Genomic DNA, 18,205 nt, shown 5'->3' with positions numbered 1-18,205 from the left:
CTATATTCTGTTCTGTTATATTCTGTTCTATTATATTCTATATTCTGTTCTGTTATATTCTGTTCTATTATATTCTATATTCTGTTCTATTATATTCTGTTCTGTTATATTCTATATTCTGTTCTGTTACATTCTATATTCTGTTCTGTTATATTCTGTTCTATTATATTCTATATTCTGTTCTATTATATTATATTCTATATTCTGTTCTATTATATTCAAATCAAATCAAATTTATTTATATAGCCCTTCGTACATCAGCTGATATCTCAAAGTGCTGTACAGAAACCCAGCCTAAAACCCAAAATAGCAAGCAATGCAGGTGTAGAAGCACGGTGGCTAGGAAAAACTCCCTAGAAAGGCCAAAACCTAGGAAGAAACCTAGAGAGGAACCAGGCTATGTGGGGTGGCCAGTCCTCTTCTGGCTGTGCCGGGTGGAGATTATAACAGAACATGGCCAAGATGTTCAAATGTTCATAAATGACCAGCATGGTCGAATAATAATAAGGCAGAACAGTTGAAACTGGAGCAGCAGCACGGTCAGGTGGACTGGGGACAGCAAGGAGTCATCATGTCAGGTATTCCTGGGGCATGGTCCTAGGGCTGAGGTCCTCCGAGAGAGAGAAAGAAAGAGAGAATTAGAGAGAGCATATGTGGGGTGGCCAGTCCTCTTCTGGCTGTGCCGGGTGGAGATTATAACAGAACATGGCCAAGATGTTCAAATGTTCATAAATGACCAGCATGGTCGAATAATAATAAGGCAGAACAGTTGAAACTGGAGCAGCAGCACGGCCAGGTGGACTGGGGACAGCAAGGAGAGAGAGAGAAAGAAAGAGAGAAGGAGAGAATTAGAGAACGCACACTTAGATTCACACAGGACACCGAATAGGACAGGAGAAGTACTCAAGATATAACAAACTGACAAACTGTTCTATTATATTCTATATTCTGTTCTATTATATTCTGTTCTATTATATTCTATATTCTGTTCTATTATATTCTGTTCTATTATATTCTATATTCTGTTCTATATTCAGTTCTATTACATTCTGTTCTATATTCAGTTCTATTACATTCTGTTCTTTGTTATATTATGTTCTATATTATGTTCTATATTATGTTCTATATTATGTTCTATATTATGTTCTATATTATGTTCTATATTCTGTTCTATATTCTGTTCTATATTATGTTCTATATTATGTTCTATATTATGTTCTATATTCTGTTCTATATTCTGTTCTATATTATGTTCTATATTATGTTCTATATTCTGTTCTATATTCTGTTCTATATTATGTTCTATATTATGTTCTATATTATGTTCTATATTCTGTTTCATTCTGTTCTCTATTCTGTTCTGTTCTTTTGCATTCTGTTCTGAAGAGCCAAATACACTGAAAGACACTGGTGTAGTGTGTGTGCAGAGTGTCAGTAATATAGTTGTGTGTGTGTGATGTGTTTGTGTGCAGAGTCGCAGTAAGGGCTCCAGACTGAACATAGTAATCATCGCTGAAGGGGCCATCAACAGAGCTGGTGAACCGATCTCTTCAAGCTACGTCAAGGATGTACGTCTTTAAGCAGCTCATTCCGTGTGCCTCTGTCTTTGTATGAAAGCCTGATAAACTGCATCAGTATTAATCACATAGTGACTTCTTATACTTTGTGGGACCATGACAATGCGTCCCAAATTTCACCCTGTTCCCTTTGTAGTGCACTATAAAGAGAACAGGATGCATCCCATGACTGTATAAACATATGTGTTCCCTTTGCTGACTTGACCTCATTTCTCCATGTCTATTTCCTGGCTGACTGCTCCTCTCTCCATGTCTATTCCCTGACTGACTGACTGACTGACTGGCTGACTGCTCCTCTCTCCATGTCTATTCTCTGACTGGCTGACTGCTTCTCTCTCCATGTCTATTCTCTGACTGGCTGACTGACTGGCTGACTGCTCCTCTCTCCATGTCTATTCTCTGACTGGCTGACTGCTCCTCTCTCCATGTCTATTCTCTGACTGGCTGACTGCTCCTCTCTCCATGTCTATTCCCTGACTGACTGGCTGACTGCTCCTCTCTCCATGTCTATTCCCTGGCTGACTGCTCCTCTCTCCATGTCTATTCCCTGACTGGCTGGTCCTCTCTCCATGTCTATTCCCTGACTGGCTGACTGACTGTTCCTCTCTCCATGTCTATTCTCTCACTGACTGGCTGACTGCTCCTCTCTCCATGTCTCCATGTCTATTATCTGACTGTCTCTCCCTGTCTCATGTCTCTTTGTAGCTGGTAGTGAAGAGGCTGGGCTATGACACACGGGTGACAGTCCTAGGTCATGTACAGCGAGGGGGAACACCCTCCGCCTTCGACCGGGTGCTGGTGAGTTCAGCTCCTTAACACTTGTTATACTACTGTACTGGAGGCCCCTACTGTACTGGGGGCCCCTACTGTACTGGGGGCCCCTACTGTACTGGAGTCCACTACTGTACTGGAGTCCACTACTGTACTGGAGTCCCCTACTGTACTGGAGTCCCCTACTGTACTGGACTCCCCTACTGTACTGGACGTAGTGGAGTAGTGTGCTGTTCCGTTTAGATTGGAGTAGTGTGCTGTTCGGTTTAGACTGGAGTAGTGGGCTGTTCGGTTTAGATTGGAGTAGTGGGCTGTTCGGTTTAGATTGGAGTAGTGGGCTGTTCCATTTAGGTTGGAGTAGTGGGCTGTTCCGTTTAGATTGGAGTAGTGGGCTGTTCCGTTTAGATTGGAGTAGTGGGCTGTTCCGTTTAGATTGGAGTAGTGGGCTGTTCCGTTTAGATTGGAGTAGTGGGCTGTTCCGTTTAGATTGGAGTAGTGGGCTGTTCCGTTTAGATTGGAGTAGTGGGCTGTTCCGTTTAGATTGGAGTAGTGGGCTGTTCCGTTTAGATTGGAGTAGTGGGCTATTCCGTTTAGATTGGAGTAGTGGGCTGTTCCGTTTAGATTGGAGTAGTGGGCTGTTCCGTTTAGATTGGAGTAGTGGGCTGTTCCGTTTAGATTGGAGTAATGGGCTGTTTCGTTTAGATTGGAGTAGTGGGCTGTTCCGTTTAGATTGGAGTAGTGGGCTGTTCCGTTTAGATTGGAGTAGTGGGCTGTTCCGTTTAGATTGGAGTAATGGGCTGTTCCGTTTAGATTGGAGTAGTGGGCTGTTCCGTTTAGATTGGTGTAGTGGGCTGTTCCGTTTAGATTGGAGTAGTAGGGTGTTCGGTTTTTAGTTTGGAGTAGTGGGGTGTTCGGTTTTTAGTTTGGAGTAGTGGGGTGTTCGGTTTAGATTGGAGTAGTGGGCTGTTCCGTTTAGATTGGAGTAGTGGGGTGTTCGGTTCAGATTGGAGTAGTGGGGTGTTCGGTTCAGATTGGAGTAATGGGGTGTTCGGTTTAGATTGGAGTAGTGGGGTGTTCGGTTTTTAGTTTGGAGTAGTGGGGTGTTCGGTTCAGATTGGAGTAGTGGGCTGTTCCGTTTAGATTGGAGTAGTGGGGTGTTCGGTTTTTAGTTTGGAGTAGTGGGGTGTTCGGTTCAGATTGGAGTAGTGGGCTGTTCGGTTTAGATTGGAGTAGTGGGGTGTTCGGTTCAGATTGGAGTAATGGGGTGTTCGGTTCAGATTGGAGTAGTGGGGTGTTCGGTTTTTAGTTTGGAGTAGTGGGCTGTTCCGTTTAGATTGGAGTAGTGGGGTGTTCCGTTTAGATTGGAGTAGTGGGGTGTTCGGTTCAGATTGGAGTAGTGGGGTGTTCGGTTTAGATTGGAGTAGTGGGCTGTTCCGTTTAGATTGGAGTAGTGGGCTGTTCCGTTTAGATTGGAGTAGTGGGGTGTTCGGTTCAGATTGAAGTAGTGGGCTGTTCCGTTTAGATTGGAGTAGTGGGCTGTTCCGTTTAGATTGGAGTAGTGGGGTGTTCGGTTTAGATTGGAGTAGTGGGCTGTTCCGTTTAGATTGGAGTAGTGGGCTGTTCCGTTTAGATTGGAGTAGTGGGCTGTTCCGTTTAGATTGGAGTAGTGGGCTGTTCCGTTTAGATTGGAGTAGTGGGGTGTTCGGTTCAGATTGGAGTAGTGGGCTGTTCCGTTTAGATTGGAGTAGTGGGCTGTTCCGTTTAGATTGGAGTAGTGGGGTGTTCGGTTTAGATTGGAGTAGTGGGCTGTTCCGTTTAGATTGGAGTAGTGGGGTGTTCGGTTCAGATTGGAGTAGTGGGCTGTTCCGTTTAGATTGGAGTAGTGGGGTGTTCGGTTTTTAGTTTGGAGTAGTGGGGTGTTCGGTTCAGATTGGAGTAGTGGGGTGTTCGGTTTAGATTGGAGTAGTAGGGTGTTGGGTTTTTAGTTTGGAGTAGTGGGGTGTTCGGTTTAGATTGGAGTAGTGGGCTGTTCCGTTTAGATTGGAGTAGTGGGCTGTTCGGTTTAGATTGGAGTAGTGGGGTGTTCGGTTCAGATTGGAGTAGTAGGGTGTTCCGTTCATGTTGGAGTAGTGGGGTGTTCGGTTCAGATTGGAGTAGTAGGGTGTTCCGTTCATGTTGGAGTAGTGGGCTGTTCGGTTTAGATTGGGTATATTGAAGCTGCAGTTTGTCAGAGGGTGTCGTAGTGAATGCAAGGTTCAGAATGTAAGAGTGGCGCTGTACCAGCTTGTGGACTGGCTGCGCCACTGTTATTTAAAATAGGAAATGAAATACTATTTTATTTTGTATATTATCATTTCAGGCTCTAGATTGTAGGAAATGGCATGTATAGGTGTTCCAAAAAAAGGCCTACGGACCTCCCCTGTGCCCCGTACTCGGCAGCACCATCTTGTTAAGTCCTGTCCTGTTGTAATTCCACAGAGCAGTAAGGTGGGAGTGGAGGCTGTCGTCGCTCTGTTAGAGGCCACTCCAGAGACCCCAGCCTGTGTCATCGGCCTGTCAGGAAACCAGGCTGTCCGCCTGCCTCTTGTGGAGTGTGTACAGATGGTGAGGTATCTTCCTGTTTCAGAAGTGACGAACCACTGACAAATTCTCCTAACAATAAACAGTCCTGAATGTTTTTGGTCCATGTCTGTAAATCTAATCCCTCCCTCACAGTTCCTCTCTCATACTCTGCAACAGGGCATTACAGTCTTACTGTTTGAGGGAGGGTAATGAGAGGGATTTGCACAAATCGAATTCTGACGATCGTATGATTATATGATGTGTGTCTTGCCTGTAGACTAAAGAGGTTCAGAAGGCCATGAATGAAAAGAGGTTTGATGAAGCCATCCAACTGAGAGGAAGGTGAGAGATGTCAAATATGTTATGAATATGATACACCATGTGACCAAAAGTATCTGCTTGTTGAACATCTCATTCCAAAATCAAGGGCATTAATATGGAGTTGGTCCCCCCTTTGCTGCCATAAGAGCATTGGTGTTGTTGGGCGTTTTGGCCTGGCTCATAGTCGGCGATCCAATTCATCCCAAAGATGTTCGATGGGGTTGAGGTCAGGGCTCTGTGCAGGCCAGTCAAGTTCTTCCACACCGATCTCGACACCATTTCTGTATGGCCCTTGCTTTGTGCACGGGGGCATTGTCATGCTGAAACAGGAAAGGGACTTCCCCAAACTGTTGCCACAAAATTGGAAGCACTGAATCGTCTCGCATGTCATTGTATGCTGTAGAGTTAAGATTTCCCTTCACTGGAACTAAGGGGCCTAGCCCGAACCATGAAACAGCCCCAGACCCTTATTCAGACCATTATTCCTCCTCCACCAAACTTTACCATTGGCACAATGAATTCGGGCAGGTAGCTTTCTCCTGGCATCTACCAAATCCAGTTTTGTCCATCGGACACTTACGGTTGACCGGGGCAGCTCTAGCAGGTCAGAAATTCGAACAACTGACTTGTTGTATAGGTGGCATCATATCATGGTGCCACGTTGAAAGTCACTGAGCTCTTCAGTAAGGTCATTCTACTGCCAATGTTTGTCTATGGAGATTGCATGGCTGTGTGCTCGGTTTTATCCACCTGTTATCAATGGGTGTGGCTGAAATCCACTAACTTGAACGGCTGTCCACATACTTTTGTACAGGGCCTTCGGAAAGTAGTTAGACCCTTGACTTTTTCCACATTTTCTTACATTACAGCCTTATTCTAAAATGTATTACATAAAAAAATCCTCATCAATCTACACAATACCCAATAATGACAAAGCAAAAACAATGTCTGCTAATTCATAAAAATACAAAACATTAAATATCACAAAGGCATAAGTATTCAGACCCTTTTTTGAGGCACCTTTGGCAGCGGTTACAGTCTTGAGTATGACGCTACAAGCTTGGCTCACATGTATTTGGGGAGTTTCTCCCATTCTTCTCTGCAGATCCTCTCTGTTCAGGTCTCTCCAGAGATGTTCGATCGGGTTCAAGTCTGGGCTCTGGCTGAGCCACTCGAGGACATTCAGAGACTTGTCCCGAAGCCACTCCTGCGTTGTCTTTCCCGAAGCCACTCCTGCGTTGGCTGTGTGCTTAGGGTTGTTGTCCTGTTGGAAGGTGAACCTTTGCCCCAGTCTGAGAACCTGCTCCAAAGCACTCAGGACTTCATCAAGGATCTCACTGTACTTTGCTCTGTTCATCTTTGCCTTGATCCTGACTAGTCTCCCAGTCCCTGAAAAACATCCCCACAGCATGATGCTGCCACCACCATGCTTCACCGTAGGGATGGTACCAGGTTTCCTCCAGACGTGAAGCTTGGCATTCAGGCCAAAGACTTCAATCAAGGTTTCATCAGACCAGAGACTAATCTTGTTTCTCATGGTCTGAGTCCTTTAGGTGCCTTTTGGCAAACTCCAAGTGGCCTGTCATGTGCCTTTTACTGAGGAGTGGCTTCCTTCTGGCCACTACCATAAGGGCCTGGTTGGTGGAGTGCTGCAGAGATGGGATCCTTCTGGAAGGTTCTCCCATCTCCACAGAGAAACTCCGGAGCTCTTTCAGAGTGAAAATTGGGTTCTTGGTCACTTCCCCTACCAAGGCCCTCCTCCCCCGATTGCTCAGTTTGGCCGGGCGGCCAGCTCTAGGAAGAGTCTTGGTGGTTCCAAACCTCTTCCATTGGAAAGCTGTCAAATATAAAATATATTTTGATTTGTTGAACACTTTTTTGGTTACTACATAATTACATTTGTGTTATTTCATAGTTTTGATGTCTTCACTATTATTCTACAATGTATAAAACAGTAAAAGTAAAGGAAAACACTGGAATGAGTAGGTATGTCTAAACTTTTGACTGGTACAAAAGTATATTAGACTAACATAGATACAGCCCATACACACACCAGTCTCAACAGTGAAGAGGAGACTCCAGTATAATGGCCTTCTAGGCAGGGTTCCTCTGTCCAGTCTCAATGTCAACAGTGAAGAGGCGACTCCGGGATGCTGGCCTTCTAGGCAGAGTTCCTCTGTCCAGTCTCAACGTCAACAGTGAAGAGGCGACTCCGGGATGCTGGCCTTCTAGGCAGAGTTCCTCTTTCCAGTCTCAACGTCAACAGTGAAGAGGAGACTCCAGTATAATGGCCTTCTAGGCAGAGTTCCTCTGTCCAGTCTCAACGTCAACAGTGAAGAGGCGACTCCGGGATGCTGGCCTTCTAGGCAGGGTTCCTCTGTCCAGTCTCAACGTCAACAGTGAAGAGGCGACTCCGGGATGCTGGCCTTCTAGGCAGGGTTCCTCTGTCCAGTCTCAACGTCAATAGTGAAGAGGCGACTCCGGGATGCTGGCCTTCTAGGCAGGGTTCCTCTGTCCAGTCTCAACGTCAACAGTGAAGAGGAGACTCCAGTATAATGGCCTTCTAGGCAGGGTTCCTCTGTCCAGTCTCAACGTCAACAGTGAAGAGGCAACTTCAGTATAATGGCCTTCTAGGCAGGGTTCCTCTGTCCAGTCTCAACGTCAACAGTGAAGAGGAGACTCCAGTATAATGGCCTTCTAGGCAGGGTTCCTCTGTCCAGTGTCTGTGTTATTTTGCCCATCTTAATCTTTTATTTTTTATTGGCCAGTCTTTGCAACCCTGCCTAGAAGGCCATTACACTGGAGTCGCCTCTTCCCTGTTGAGACTGGTGTTTTGCAGGTACTATTTAATGAAGCTGCCAGTTGAGGACTTGTGAGGCGTCTGTTTCTTAAACTAGACAAACTAATGTACTTGTCCTCTTGCTCAGTTGTGCACCGGGGCCTCCCACTACTCTTTCTATTCTGGTTAGAGACAGTTTGCGCAGTTCTGTGAAGGGAGTAGTACACAGCGTTGTACGAGGTCTTCAGTTTCTTGGCAATTTCTCGCATGGAATAGCCTTTATTTCTCAGAACAAGAATAGACAAATGAGTTTCAGAAGAAAGTACTTTGTTTCTGGCCATTTTCAGCCTGTAATCGAACCCACAAATGCTGATGCTCCATATACTCAACTGGTCTTATTTTATGGCCAGTTTTATTGCTTCTTTAATCAGTACAACAGTTTTCAGCTGTGTTAACTGTGGCAGACCAGGGGGTTTGGTGAAGATGTTTACACTGATCAGACACAAACAGAGTAGGATTAGCTCGGTTTCCAAGGGGGTTTATTAAATAATAAATCAAAAAGAAAAAGATATGATATGAGACTCTCCGGGATACCGTCTTCTGGGCTCCAGGTCTTGCTGTATCCTGTCGGGCACGCAAACTCAACTCTCTCTCTGTCGGGTAACCGTCTCCAACTACATGGAAGTCACCTCACTTCCTCCCTGTGTTGCCCTTCTGGCAGCTTTATGGGGCTTGTACAACTGGTGAGTAATCAAGGGCTGATTGCTCACCAACTCCCCCATTAGCCCTTGATTACTCACCAACTCCCCCATCAGCCCTGGATTACTCACCAACTCCCCCATCAGCCCTGGATTACTCACCAACTCCCCCATCAGCCCTGGATTACTCACCAGCTCCCAATCAGCCCCAATTAGTCCTGGGTGGAGAGCCCGTCGTGACCTGGCACGTCCAGCAGATGGAGCCATCGCTTAGTGATGTATACTCCGTCTGTCACCAGGCCTCAACGAGTCTCCCCCTGGTGGCTGACCTGCTGTACGCCACATAACATAATTTCAAAAGGGTTTTCTAATGATCAATTAGCCTTTTAAAATGATAAACTTGGATTAGCTCACACAACGTGCCATTGGAACACAGGAGTGATGGTTGCTGATAATGGGCCTCTGTACTCCTATGTAGATATTTCATTAAAAAATCAGCCGTTTCCAGCTGCAATAGTCATTTACAACATTAACGATGTCTACACTGTATTTCTGATCAATTTGATGACATTTTAATGGACAAAAAATAATTTTATTTTAAAAAACAAAGACATTTCTGTGACCCCAGCTTTTTGAACGGTGGGGTATTATGGAGTATGTATGTAAATATGATATAATGAATGTGATATTAAGAACATTTGATAAATGTTTTCTGAATATGATTTCTTCTTTGTTTAGGAGCTTTGAGAACAACTGGAACATGTACAAACTGCTTGCCTTTCAGAAGCCTGCTGTTACCAAGGTAATGTATTATTATATTTGTCCTTTATTTAACCAGGCAAGTCAGTTAAGCACAAGTTCTTATTTACAATGACGGCCTATCCCCGGCCAAACCTGGACGACCTGGGGCCAATGTGATACAGCCTGAATTCGAACCAGGGTCTGTAGTGACGTCTCTTGCACTGAGATGCAGTGCCTTAGAGCGCTGAGCCACTCGGAAGCCTTCATATTCACTGTGAGACATTACTCCCATGACATGGCTGTAGACTCCTCTGTCTCATCTTTCTTCAGAGCAACCACACGCTGGCGGTGTTGAATGTGGGTGCTCCAGCAGCAGGGATGAATGCAGCGGTCCGGTCGGCTGTCAGAGTGGCACTGGCCTACGGTCACAAGGTCTACTCTGTCAATGACGGCTTCGAGGGGCTTGCCAATGGAGCGGTGAGGATATAGTCTCTTTAGGATACAACACTAAACATGCTATGGATGGATGGATGGATGGATAGAGAGACAGCAGATTGATTCAGCAGTATTATCTAGTAGTAGGATGGATGGATGGATGAAGGAGACAGATTGATTCAGCAGTATTATCCAGTATTAAGATGGATGGATGAAGAGAGAGACGGATTGATTCAGCAGTATTGTCTAGTAGTGGAATGGATGGATGAAGAGGGAGACAGTAGATTGATTCAGCAGTATTATCTAGTAGTAGGATGGATGGATGGATGAAGGAGACAGATTGATTCAGCAGTATTATCCAGTATTCAGATGCTCTATTGTCTTTCAAGGTGTCCCAGTATGTTCTACAAATCTGATACTTTTTTTCAATTTCTGCCTAAAATGAAGAAAAAAAACATGCTTTTTCTTTTCTTTAATCATGTTTGAAATGCAAAAGAAAGGTCATACAATCAAAGGAGTTTAGGTGTAATTTAGATTTGACCAGCAGATGGCAGCAGTGTGCGCAACGTTTCAGACTGATCCAGTGAAGCATTACATTACTACAAAATATTTTGTATCAAGTCTGCCAGGAGTTCTTTAAGAGTGCATGGTGGGTGGAGGAATTGACCGACAAATCTGTGGATATAGCTGCCTATATATACCAGCCTAATGTCATCTGTCAAACAGGTATGACTACCTCTCATTTCTTAAATAGGAAGAAATAGGCTCCATCACAAACTAACTACAGCTCTTTGTTAAGTGTTGCAGTCATTTCACTTGCTGTAGTAGCTGACATGTATAATGTTGAGTCATCTGCATACATAGACGACACACTGGCTTCAATCAAGTAAAGATTGAAAAAGTAAGGGGCCTAGACAGCTGCCCTGGGGAATTCCTGATTCTACCTGGATTATGTTGGAGAGGCTTCCATTAAAGAACACCCTCTGTGTTCTGTTAGACAGGTAACTCTTTATCCTCATTATAGCAGGGGGTGTAAAGCCATAACACACACGTTTTACCAGCAGCCGACTGATCGATAATGTCAAAAGCCGCAACAGTTGCCCCAATCTTTTTATCATCAATTTCTCTCAGCCAATCATCAGTCATTTGTGTAAGTGTTGTGCTTGTTGAATGTCCTTCTCTATAATCATGCTGAAAGTTTGTTGTCAATTTGTTTACTGTAAAATATCATTGTATCTGGTCAAATACAATCTTTTCCAGAAGTTTACTAAGGGTTGGTGGTAAGAGGCTGATTGGTCGGCTATTTGAGCCAGTAAAGGGGGCTTTACTATTCTTAGGTAGCAGAATTACTTTTGCTTCCCTCCAGGCCTGAGGGCCACACACTCTCTAGTAGGCTTAGCTTGAAGACATGACAAATAGGAGTGGCCATATCGTCCGCTATTATCCTCCAATTTTCCATACAATGTTCAGACCCAGGTGGCTTGTCATTGTTGATAGAAAACAATACTTTTTTTCACTTCTTCCACACTCACTTTACGGAATTCAAAATTGAGAATCCATGTGGAGACAATTGTGACAGAGAGAACTGCCTGCACATTTTCAAATCGGGACATATTGATTGCCTGGCGTGTGTTCGTCCTCTACCAGGTGACAGAGATCGAGTGGCACGGTGTGGCTGGATGGACTGGCCAGGGTGGATCTCTTCTGGGGACTAAACGGTATGTTTTACAATGATGATTAGGAGGGAAAGCAGTTGATAGTTTGTAGTCAATGTGGTTATTGGTGTGCCCTTTTTTAAAATTAGAAAGATGTCCTCCTGAATTGTGTTTGCTGTGGGGGTTCTTTGTGTTCCACAGAACCCTTCCCAGTACTTGCATGCAGAAGATCGTGGACACCATCAACAAGCATAATATCCAGGCTCTGCTGATCGTTGGGGGATTTGAGGTACCAGTTACAGACAAAAACAGAACATTATATTGAGATTGGTGTTAGTATTCCCTAATGGCGTACATCAGATAATTTTATATGGCCTCCCTCCTCAAAACGTTGTTTTAGTCACATATGTTCTGTTATTTGATCTTCCTACGATGTAATGTACTATTTCATTTTAAAGTTCATGTCAGCTGTTAGAAAGACTAAACAATGTGACTGTTGACGGGTATTGAATCATTTCTGAAATAATACACACACTAGATAGAGACTGTTAATGGCCTCCATCTGATGGCGTGTGTGTGTTCTCTACAGGCGTACGAAGGCGTGCTGGAGTTATATGATGCTCGCGGTAGCTTTGACGAGTTGTGTATCCCCATGGTGGTGATCCCTGCCACCATCAGTAACAACGTACCCGGGACAGACTTCAGTCTGGGGGCAGACACGGCTGTCAACGCTGCCATGGAGGTCAGTCTGATCTGATGAAAGATAAAACACAATAAAACCCAATGGGTTATTTCCAGTGTGGTCGTCTCTGGCAATAAGATGTCACGTGAATCTAGATTGACACTATAAACTCAATTTAAAAACATGGGGCCAACCAGAAGTCTAGACCAGGGCCCTTCATCTTCAACTCTGTTCCCTTAGCAGGGCCTGTTTTAGCATAGTAACACCACACAGAGGACTCATAATAGTTCATATGTTAGGAAGTTAAATATGCAATCCACTGTTGAAACAATAACAAACTGGACTCCCTGCCACTGTTTTGGAGAAATGTTATAGTTTTACCTTGTTTATAGTTGTAACCATGTTTATAGTTGTAACCGTGTTTATAGTTGTAACCATGTTTATAGGTTTAACCATGTTTTGAGGCTATACAGTGTTTGTTTACATTTACTTTGTTTACAAACAAAGGAGTAAAACAAGCTTCTATTTGGGGTTCTAAAGGTGTACGACAGTTGCTCTAAACTCATGTTTAATGTATGTAGGAACTGCAGATTGACCCTTTCAGTTGTGTCTCTAACCTTCCCCTCTCTGTCTGTCATCTGTCCGTCTCCTCCTCTCTTAGAGTTGTGATAAGATTAAGCAGTCGGCTTCAGGGACCAAGAGAAGGGTGTTCGTAGTGGAAACTATGGGAGGCTACTGTGGTTACCTGGCAACCTACGCCGGTATCGCTGTGGGAGCAGACGCTGCTTACATCTTCGAGGACCCCTTCAACCTCCAGGACCTAAAGGTGAAAACCAGGCTGCTGCTGGCATAGCACCTTATTCCCTACTCTGGTCCAAAGTAGTTCACTAGGGTGCCATCTCGGACACTCTCACAGTCTTCACTAGGGTGCCATCTTAGACTAACAGTCTCCACTAGGGTGCCATCTCAGACTAACAGTCTTCACTAGGGTGCCATCTCAGACTAACAGTCTTCACTAGGGTGCCATCTCAGACTAACAGTCTTCACTAGGGTGCCATCTCAGACTAACAGTCTTCACTAGGGTGCCATCTCGGACACTCTCACAGTCTTCACTAGGGTGCCATCTCAGACTAACAGTCTTCACTGGGGTGCCATCTCAGACTAACAGTCTTCACCAGGGTGCCATCTCAGACTAACAGTCTTCACCAGGGTGCCATCTCAGAATAACAGTCTTCACTAGGGTGCGATCTCAGACTAACAGTCTTCACCAGGGTGCCATCTCAGACTAACATTCTTCACTAGGGTGCCATCTCAGACACTCACACAGTCTTAATTTATCCCAGACAGACCACAGTCATTTCATATGGATGTACTGTAGGTTAGGCTTCCTGAACAGAGTGATACATGATCCATGTACTGTAGGTTAGACTTCCTGAACAGAGGGATAAAGGATCCATGTACTGTAGGTTAGACTTCCTGAACAGAGGGATAAATGATCCATGTACTGTAGGTTAGACTTCCTGAACAGAGGGATAAATGATCCATGTACTGTAGGTTAGACTTCCTGAACAGAGTGATACATGATCCATGTACTGTAGGCTAGACTTCCTGAACAGAGCGATACATGATCCATGTAGTCTTAATAAATACGACCCTGGCCTTTCAGACTAACGTGGAGCATCTCGCAGAGAAGATGAAGGAAGACATCCAGAGGGGTCTGGTGCTGAGGTAAGACCCCATTATAGAGGTTAACCACAAGACACCCAGAGGGGTAGTTAATATAGTGAATGATAGGATCTCGATGGTTCTGTCTCTATAGGACAGTTATAGTGAATGATAGGATCTCGATGGTTTTGTCTCTATAGGACAGTTATAGTGAATGATAGGATCTCGATGGTTCTGTCTCTGTAGGACAGTTATAGTGAATGATAGGATCTCGATGGTTCTGTCTCTGTAGGACAGTTATAGTGAATGATAGGATCTCGATGGTTCTGTCTCTGTAGGACAGTTATAGTGAATGATAGGATCTCGATGGTTCTGTCTCTGTAGGACAGTTATAGTGAATGATAGGATCTCGATGGTTCTGTCTCTATAGGACAGTTATAGTGAATGATAGGATCTCAATGGTTTTGTCTCTATAGGACAGTTATAGTGAATGATAGGATCTCGATGGTTCTGTCTCTGTAGGACAGTTATAGTGAATGATAGGATCTCGATGGTTCTGTCTCTGTAGGACAGTTATAGTGAATGATAGGATCTCGATGGTTCTGTCTCTGTAGGAATGAGAAGTGTCACCTTCACTACACCACTGATTTCATCCACAAGCTGTATTCTGCCGAGGGGAAGGGCATCTTCGACTGTAGGGTCAACGTGCTGGGGCACCTCCAGCAGGTACGGAACGAACACAACCACACTGTTAATGCTTACATGTTAAAATGCAACCTTATATTAAAAGGATGATGAGCTTGTTGATCAGGAAATGAGGGGATAGACTTAGATGATGTAGAATGTGAAGTGTATGAATGATCAAATATGGTTCCGAGAAGTTTTTCTTTCTGTTCTGTTTTCTGTTTTCTGTTTTCTTTCTCTCACCTGTCTTTCTAGGGAGGTGCACCAACACCCTTCGACAGAAACTGTGGCACCAAGCTGGGTGTGAAGGCTGTGCAGTGGCTCACAGAGAAGATGATCAACAACTTCAGACAAGGTACTGGATGTGTCTCGAATGGCACCCTATTCCCTACATAGTGCACTACTTTTGACTACGGCCCATAGGACTCTGGTTAAAAGTAGTGAACTATGAAGGGAATAGGGTGCCAAGGCTCTGGTTAAAGTAGTGAACTATGAAGGGAATAGGGTGCCAAGGCTCTGGTTAAAGTAGTGAACTATGAAGGGAATAGGGTGCCAAGACTCTGGTTAAAGTAGTGAACTATGAAGGGAATAGGGTGCCAAGGCTCTGGTTAAAGTAGTGAACTATGAAGGGAATAGGGTGCCAAGGCTCTGGTTAAAGTAGTGAACTATGAAGGGAATAGGGTGCCAAGGCTCTGGTTAAAGTAGTGAACTATGAAGGGAATAGGGTGCCAAGGCTCTGGTTAAAGTAGTGAACTATGAAGGGAATAGGGTGCCAAGGCTCTGGTTAAAGTAGTGAACTATGAAGACACTATAAGAGGAGGAGCTTTATCTCTGATTCAACAACATGTAGCCGTGGAAACAGGGTGGTAGATATACAGTGCCTTGCGAAAGTATTCGGCCCCCTTGAACTTTGCGACCTTTTGCCACATTTCAGGCTTCAAACATAAAGATATAAAACTGTATTTTTTTGTGAAGAATCAACAACAAGTGGGACACAATCATGAAGTGGAACGACATTTATTGGATATTTCAAACTTTTTTAACAAATCAAAAACTGAAAAATTGGGCGTGCAAAATTATTCAGCCCCTTTACTTTCAGTGCAGCAAACTCTCTCCAGAAGTTCAGTGAGGATCTCTGAATGATCCAATGTTGACCTAAATGACTAATGATGATAAATACAATCCACCTGTGTGTAATCAAGTCTCCGTATAAATGCACCTGCACTGTGATAGTCTCAGAGGTCCGTTAAAAGCGCAGAGAGCATCATGAAGAACAAGGAACACACCAGGCAGGCCCGAGATACTGTTGTGAAGAAGTTTAAAGCCGGATTTGGATACAAAAAGATTTCCCAAGCGTTAAACATCCCAAGGAGCACTGTGTAAGCGATAATATTGAAATGGAAGGAGTATCAGACCACTGCAAATCTACCAAGACCTGGCAGTCCCTCTAAACTTTCAGCTCATACAAGGAGAAGACTGATCAGAGATGCAGCCAAGAGGCCCATGATCACTCTGGATGAACTGCAGAGATCTACAGCTGAGGTGGGAGACTCTGTCCATAGGACAGTAATCAGTCGTATATTGCACAAATCTGGTCTTTATGGAAGAGTGGCAAGAAGAAAGCCATTTCTTAAAGATATCCATAAAAAGTGTTGTTTAAAGTTTGCCACAAGCCACCTGGGAGACACACCAAACATGTGGAAGAAGGTGCTCTGGTCAGATGAAACCAAAATTGAACTTTCTGGCAACAATGCAAAACGTTATGTTTGGCGTAAAAGCAACACAGCTGAACACACCATCCCCACTGTCAAACATGGTGGTGGCAGCATCATGGTTTGGGCCTGCTTTTCTTCAGCAGGGACAGGGAAGATGGTTAAAATTGATGGGAAGATGGATGGAGCCAAATACAGGACCATTCTGGAAGAAAACCTGATGGAGTCTGCAAAAGACCTGAGACTGGGACGGAGATTTGTCTTCCAACAAGACAATGATCCAAAACATAAAGCAAAATCTACAATGGAATGGTTCAGAAATAAACATATCTAGGTGTTAGAATGGCCAAGTCAAAGTCCAGACCTGAATCCAATCGAGAATCTGTGGAAAGAACTGAAAACTGCTGTTCACAAATGCTCTCCATCCAACCTCACTGAGCTCGAGCTGTTTTGCAAGGAGGAATGGGAAAAAATGTCAGTCTCTCGATGTGCAAAACTGATAGAGACATACCCCAAGCGACTTACAGCTGTAATCGCAGCAAAAGGTGTAATCGACAACTTCTACCATTCCAGGTCGTGTGTTCGTCAACGCCCCAGACACAGTGTCTGTCATCGGCTTCAGTAAGAAGGTCCTGTCCTTCATCCCTGTGACTGAACTTAAGGCACAGACTGACTTTGAGTGAGTAGAGTACCACAGCTGTTGTCCATCTATCCAAACCTGTTGTCATGAAGTGCTTTACAATGTGGTTTTTAGAGTGTGTGTCATTTTAGTCTCTAAGCAGGCAGTCAAATTTCTCTTCCACCCCCTCCCCCCATAGGCACCGGATGCCCAAAGTCCAGTGGTGGCAGAACCTGCATCAGATTCTGAAGATGTTGGCCAAGCACCAGACCAGCTTCAGCGAGTACGTCCCTGGAGAGATAGAACATGTGACCCGACGCTCTCTCAGCATCGACACTGGCTTCTAGAACACATACTAACCCTGGACTGTAGACACCGGCTTCTAGAACACACACTAACCCTGGACTGTAGACACCGGCTTCTAGAACACACACTAACCCTGGACTGTAGACACCGGCTTCTAGAACACATATTAACCCTGGAATGTAAACACCGGCTTCTAGAACACACACTAACCCTGGACTGTAGACACCGGCTTCTAGAACACATACTAACCCTGGACTGTAGACACCGGCTTCTAAGCACTGGGCTCCAACCCTGGAATGTCACTCCCAACTTGTCTGTCTTCCCTGTTTATCTAAAAAGGGGTCCTTATATCTGTACTGTGTCTGAGACTACCTAGACATCAGGCCCTTATATCTGTACTGTGTCTGAGACTACCTAGACATCAGGTCCTTATATATGTACTGTGTCTGAGACTACCTAGACATCAGGCCCTTATATCTGTACTGTGTCTGAGACTACCTAGACATCAGGTCCTTATATCTGGACTGTGTCTGTCGTCTAGTACAGATGAAACTGCTATTTGGTCTATACTGGTCACTAGTCTATACTGGTTTAAAGACTATACTGGTCACTAGTCTATACTGGTTTAAAGACTATTCTGGTCACTAGTTGGTCTATACTGGTTTAAAGACTATACTGGTCACTAGTCTATACTGGTTTAAAGACTATACTGGTCACTAGTCTATACTGGTTTAAAGACTATTCTGGTCACTAGTTGGTCTATACTGGTTTAAAGACTATACTGGTCACTAGTCTATACTGGTTTAAAGACTATACTGGTCACTAGTCTATACTGGTTTAAAGACTACTGGTCACTAGTCTATACTGGTTTAGAGACTATTCTGGTCACTAGTTGGTCTATACTGGTTTAAAGACTATACTGGTCACTAGTCTATACTGGTTTAAAGACTATTCTGGTAACTATTTGGTCTATAATGGTTTAAAGGCTATTCTGGTCA

The 18,205-nt window shown here is 44.3% G+C and overlaps 1 protein-coding gene across 1 annotated transcript in view; it reads left to right on the top strand.

Moving 5' to 3' along the window:
• Window positions 1-17,632, top strand: part of LOC139381013 (phosphofructokinase, liver a) — a 61,131-nt gene extending 43,499 nt beyond the window's left edge. Inside the window, exons 8-22 of the mRNA XM_071124243.1 lie at window positions 1,473-1,568; window positions 2,283-2,375; window positions 4,827-4,952; window positions 5,188-5,252; window positions 9,447-9,510; window positions 9,780-9,926; window positions 11,532-11,602; window positions 11,741-11,828; window positions 12,129-12,281; window positions 12,883-13,047; window positions 13,888-13,949; window positions 14,501-14,612; window positions 14,826-14,925; window positions 16,856-16,961; window positions 17,101-17,632. Coding sequence (XP_070980344.1) covers window positions 1,473-1,568; window positions 2,283-2,375; window positions 4,827-4,952; window positions 5,188-5,252; window positions 9,447-9,510; window positions 9,780-9,926; window positions 11,532-11,602; window positions 11,741-11,828; window positions 12,129-12,281; window positions 12,883-13,047; window positions 13,888-13,949; window positions 14,501-14,612; window positions 14,826-14,925; window positions 16,856-16,961; window positions 17,101-17,248 — 1,596 coding nt within the window. The 3' untranslated portion in view covers window positions 17,249-17,632. The remainder of the gene's footprint in view (window positions 1-1,472; window positions 1,569-2,282; window positions 2,376-4,826; window positions 4,953-5,187; window positions 5,253-9,446; window positions 9,511-9,779; window positions 9,927-11,531; window positions 11,603-11,740; window positions 11,829-12,128; window positions 12,282-12,882; window positions 13,048-13,887; window positions 13,950-14,500; window positions 14,613-14,825; window positions 14,926-16,855; window positions 16,962-17,100) is intronic.
• The last annotated feature ends 573 nt before the right edge of the window (window positions 17,633-18,205 follow it).

Source organism: Oncorhynchus clarkii, chromosome 22 (assembly GCF_045791955.1).
Source record: "Oncorhynchus clarkii lewisi isolate Uvic-CL-2024 chromosome 22, UVic_Ocla_1.0, whole genome shotgun sequence".
Lineage (NCBI taxonomy): Eukaryota > Metazoa > Chordata > Actinopteri > Salmoniformes > Salmonidae > Oncorhynchus > Oncorhynchus clarkii.
Note: the sequence above shows the minus strand (reverse complement) of the source record. Positions and strands in the feature narration are given on the sequence as shown.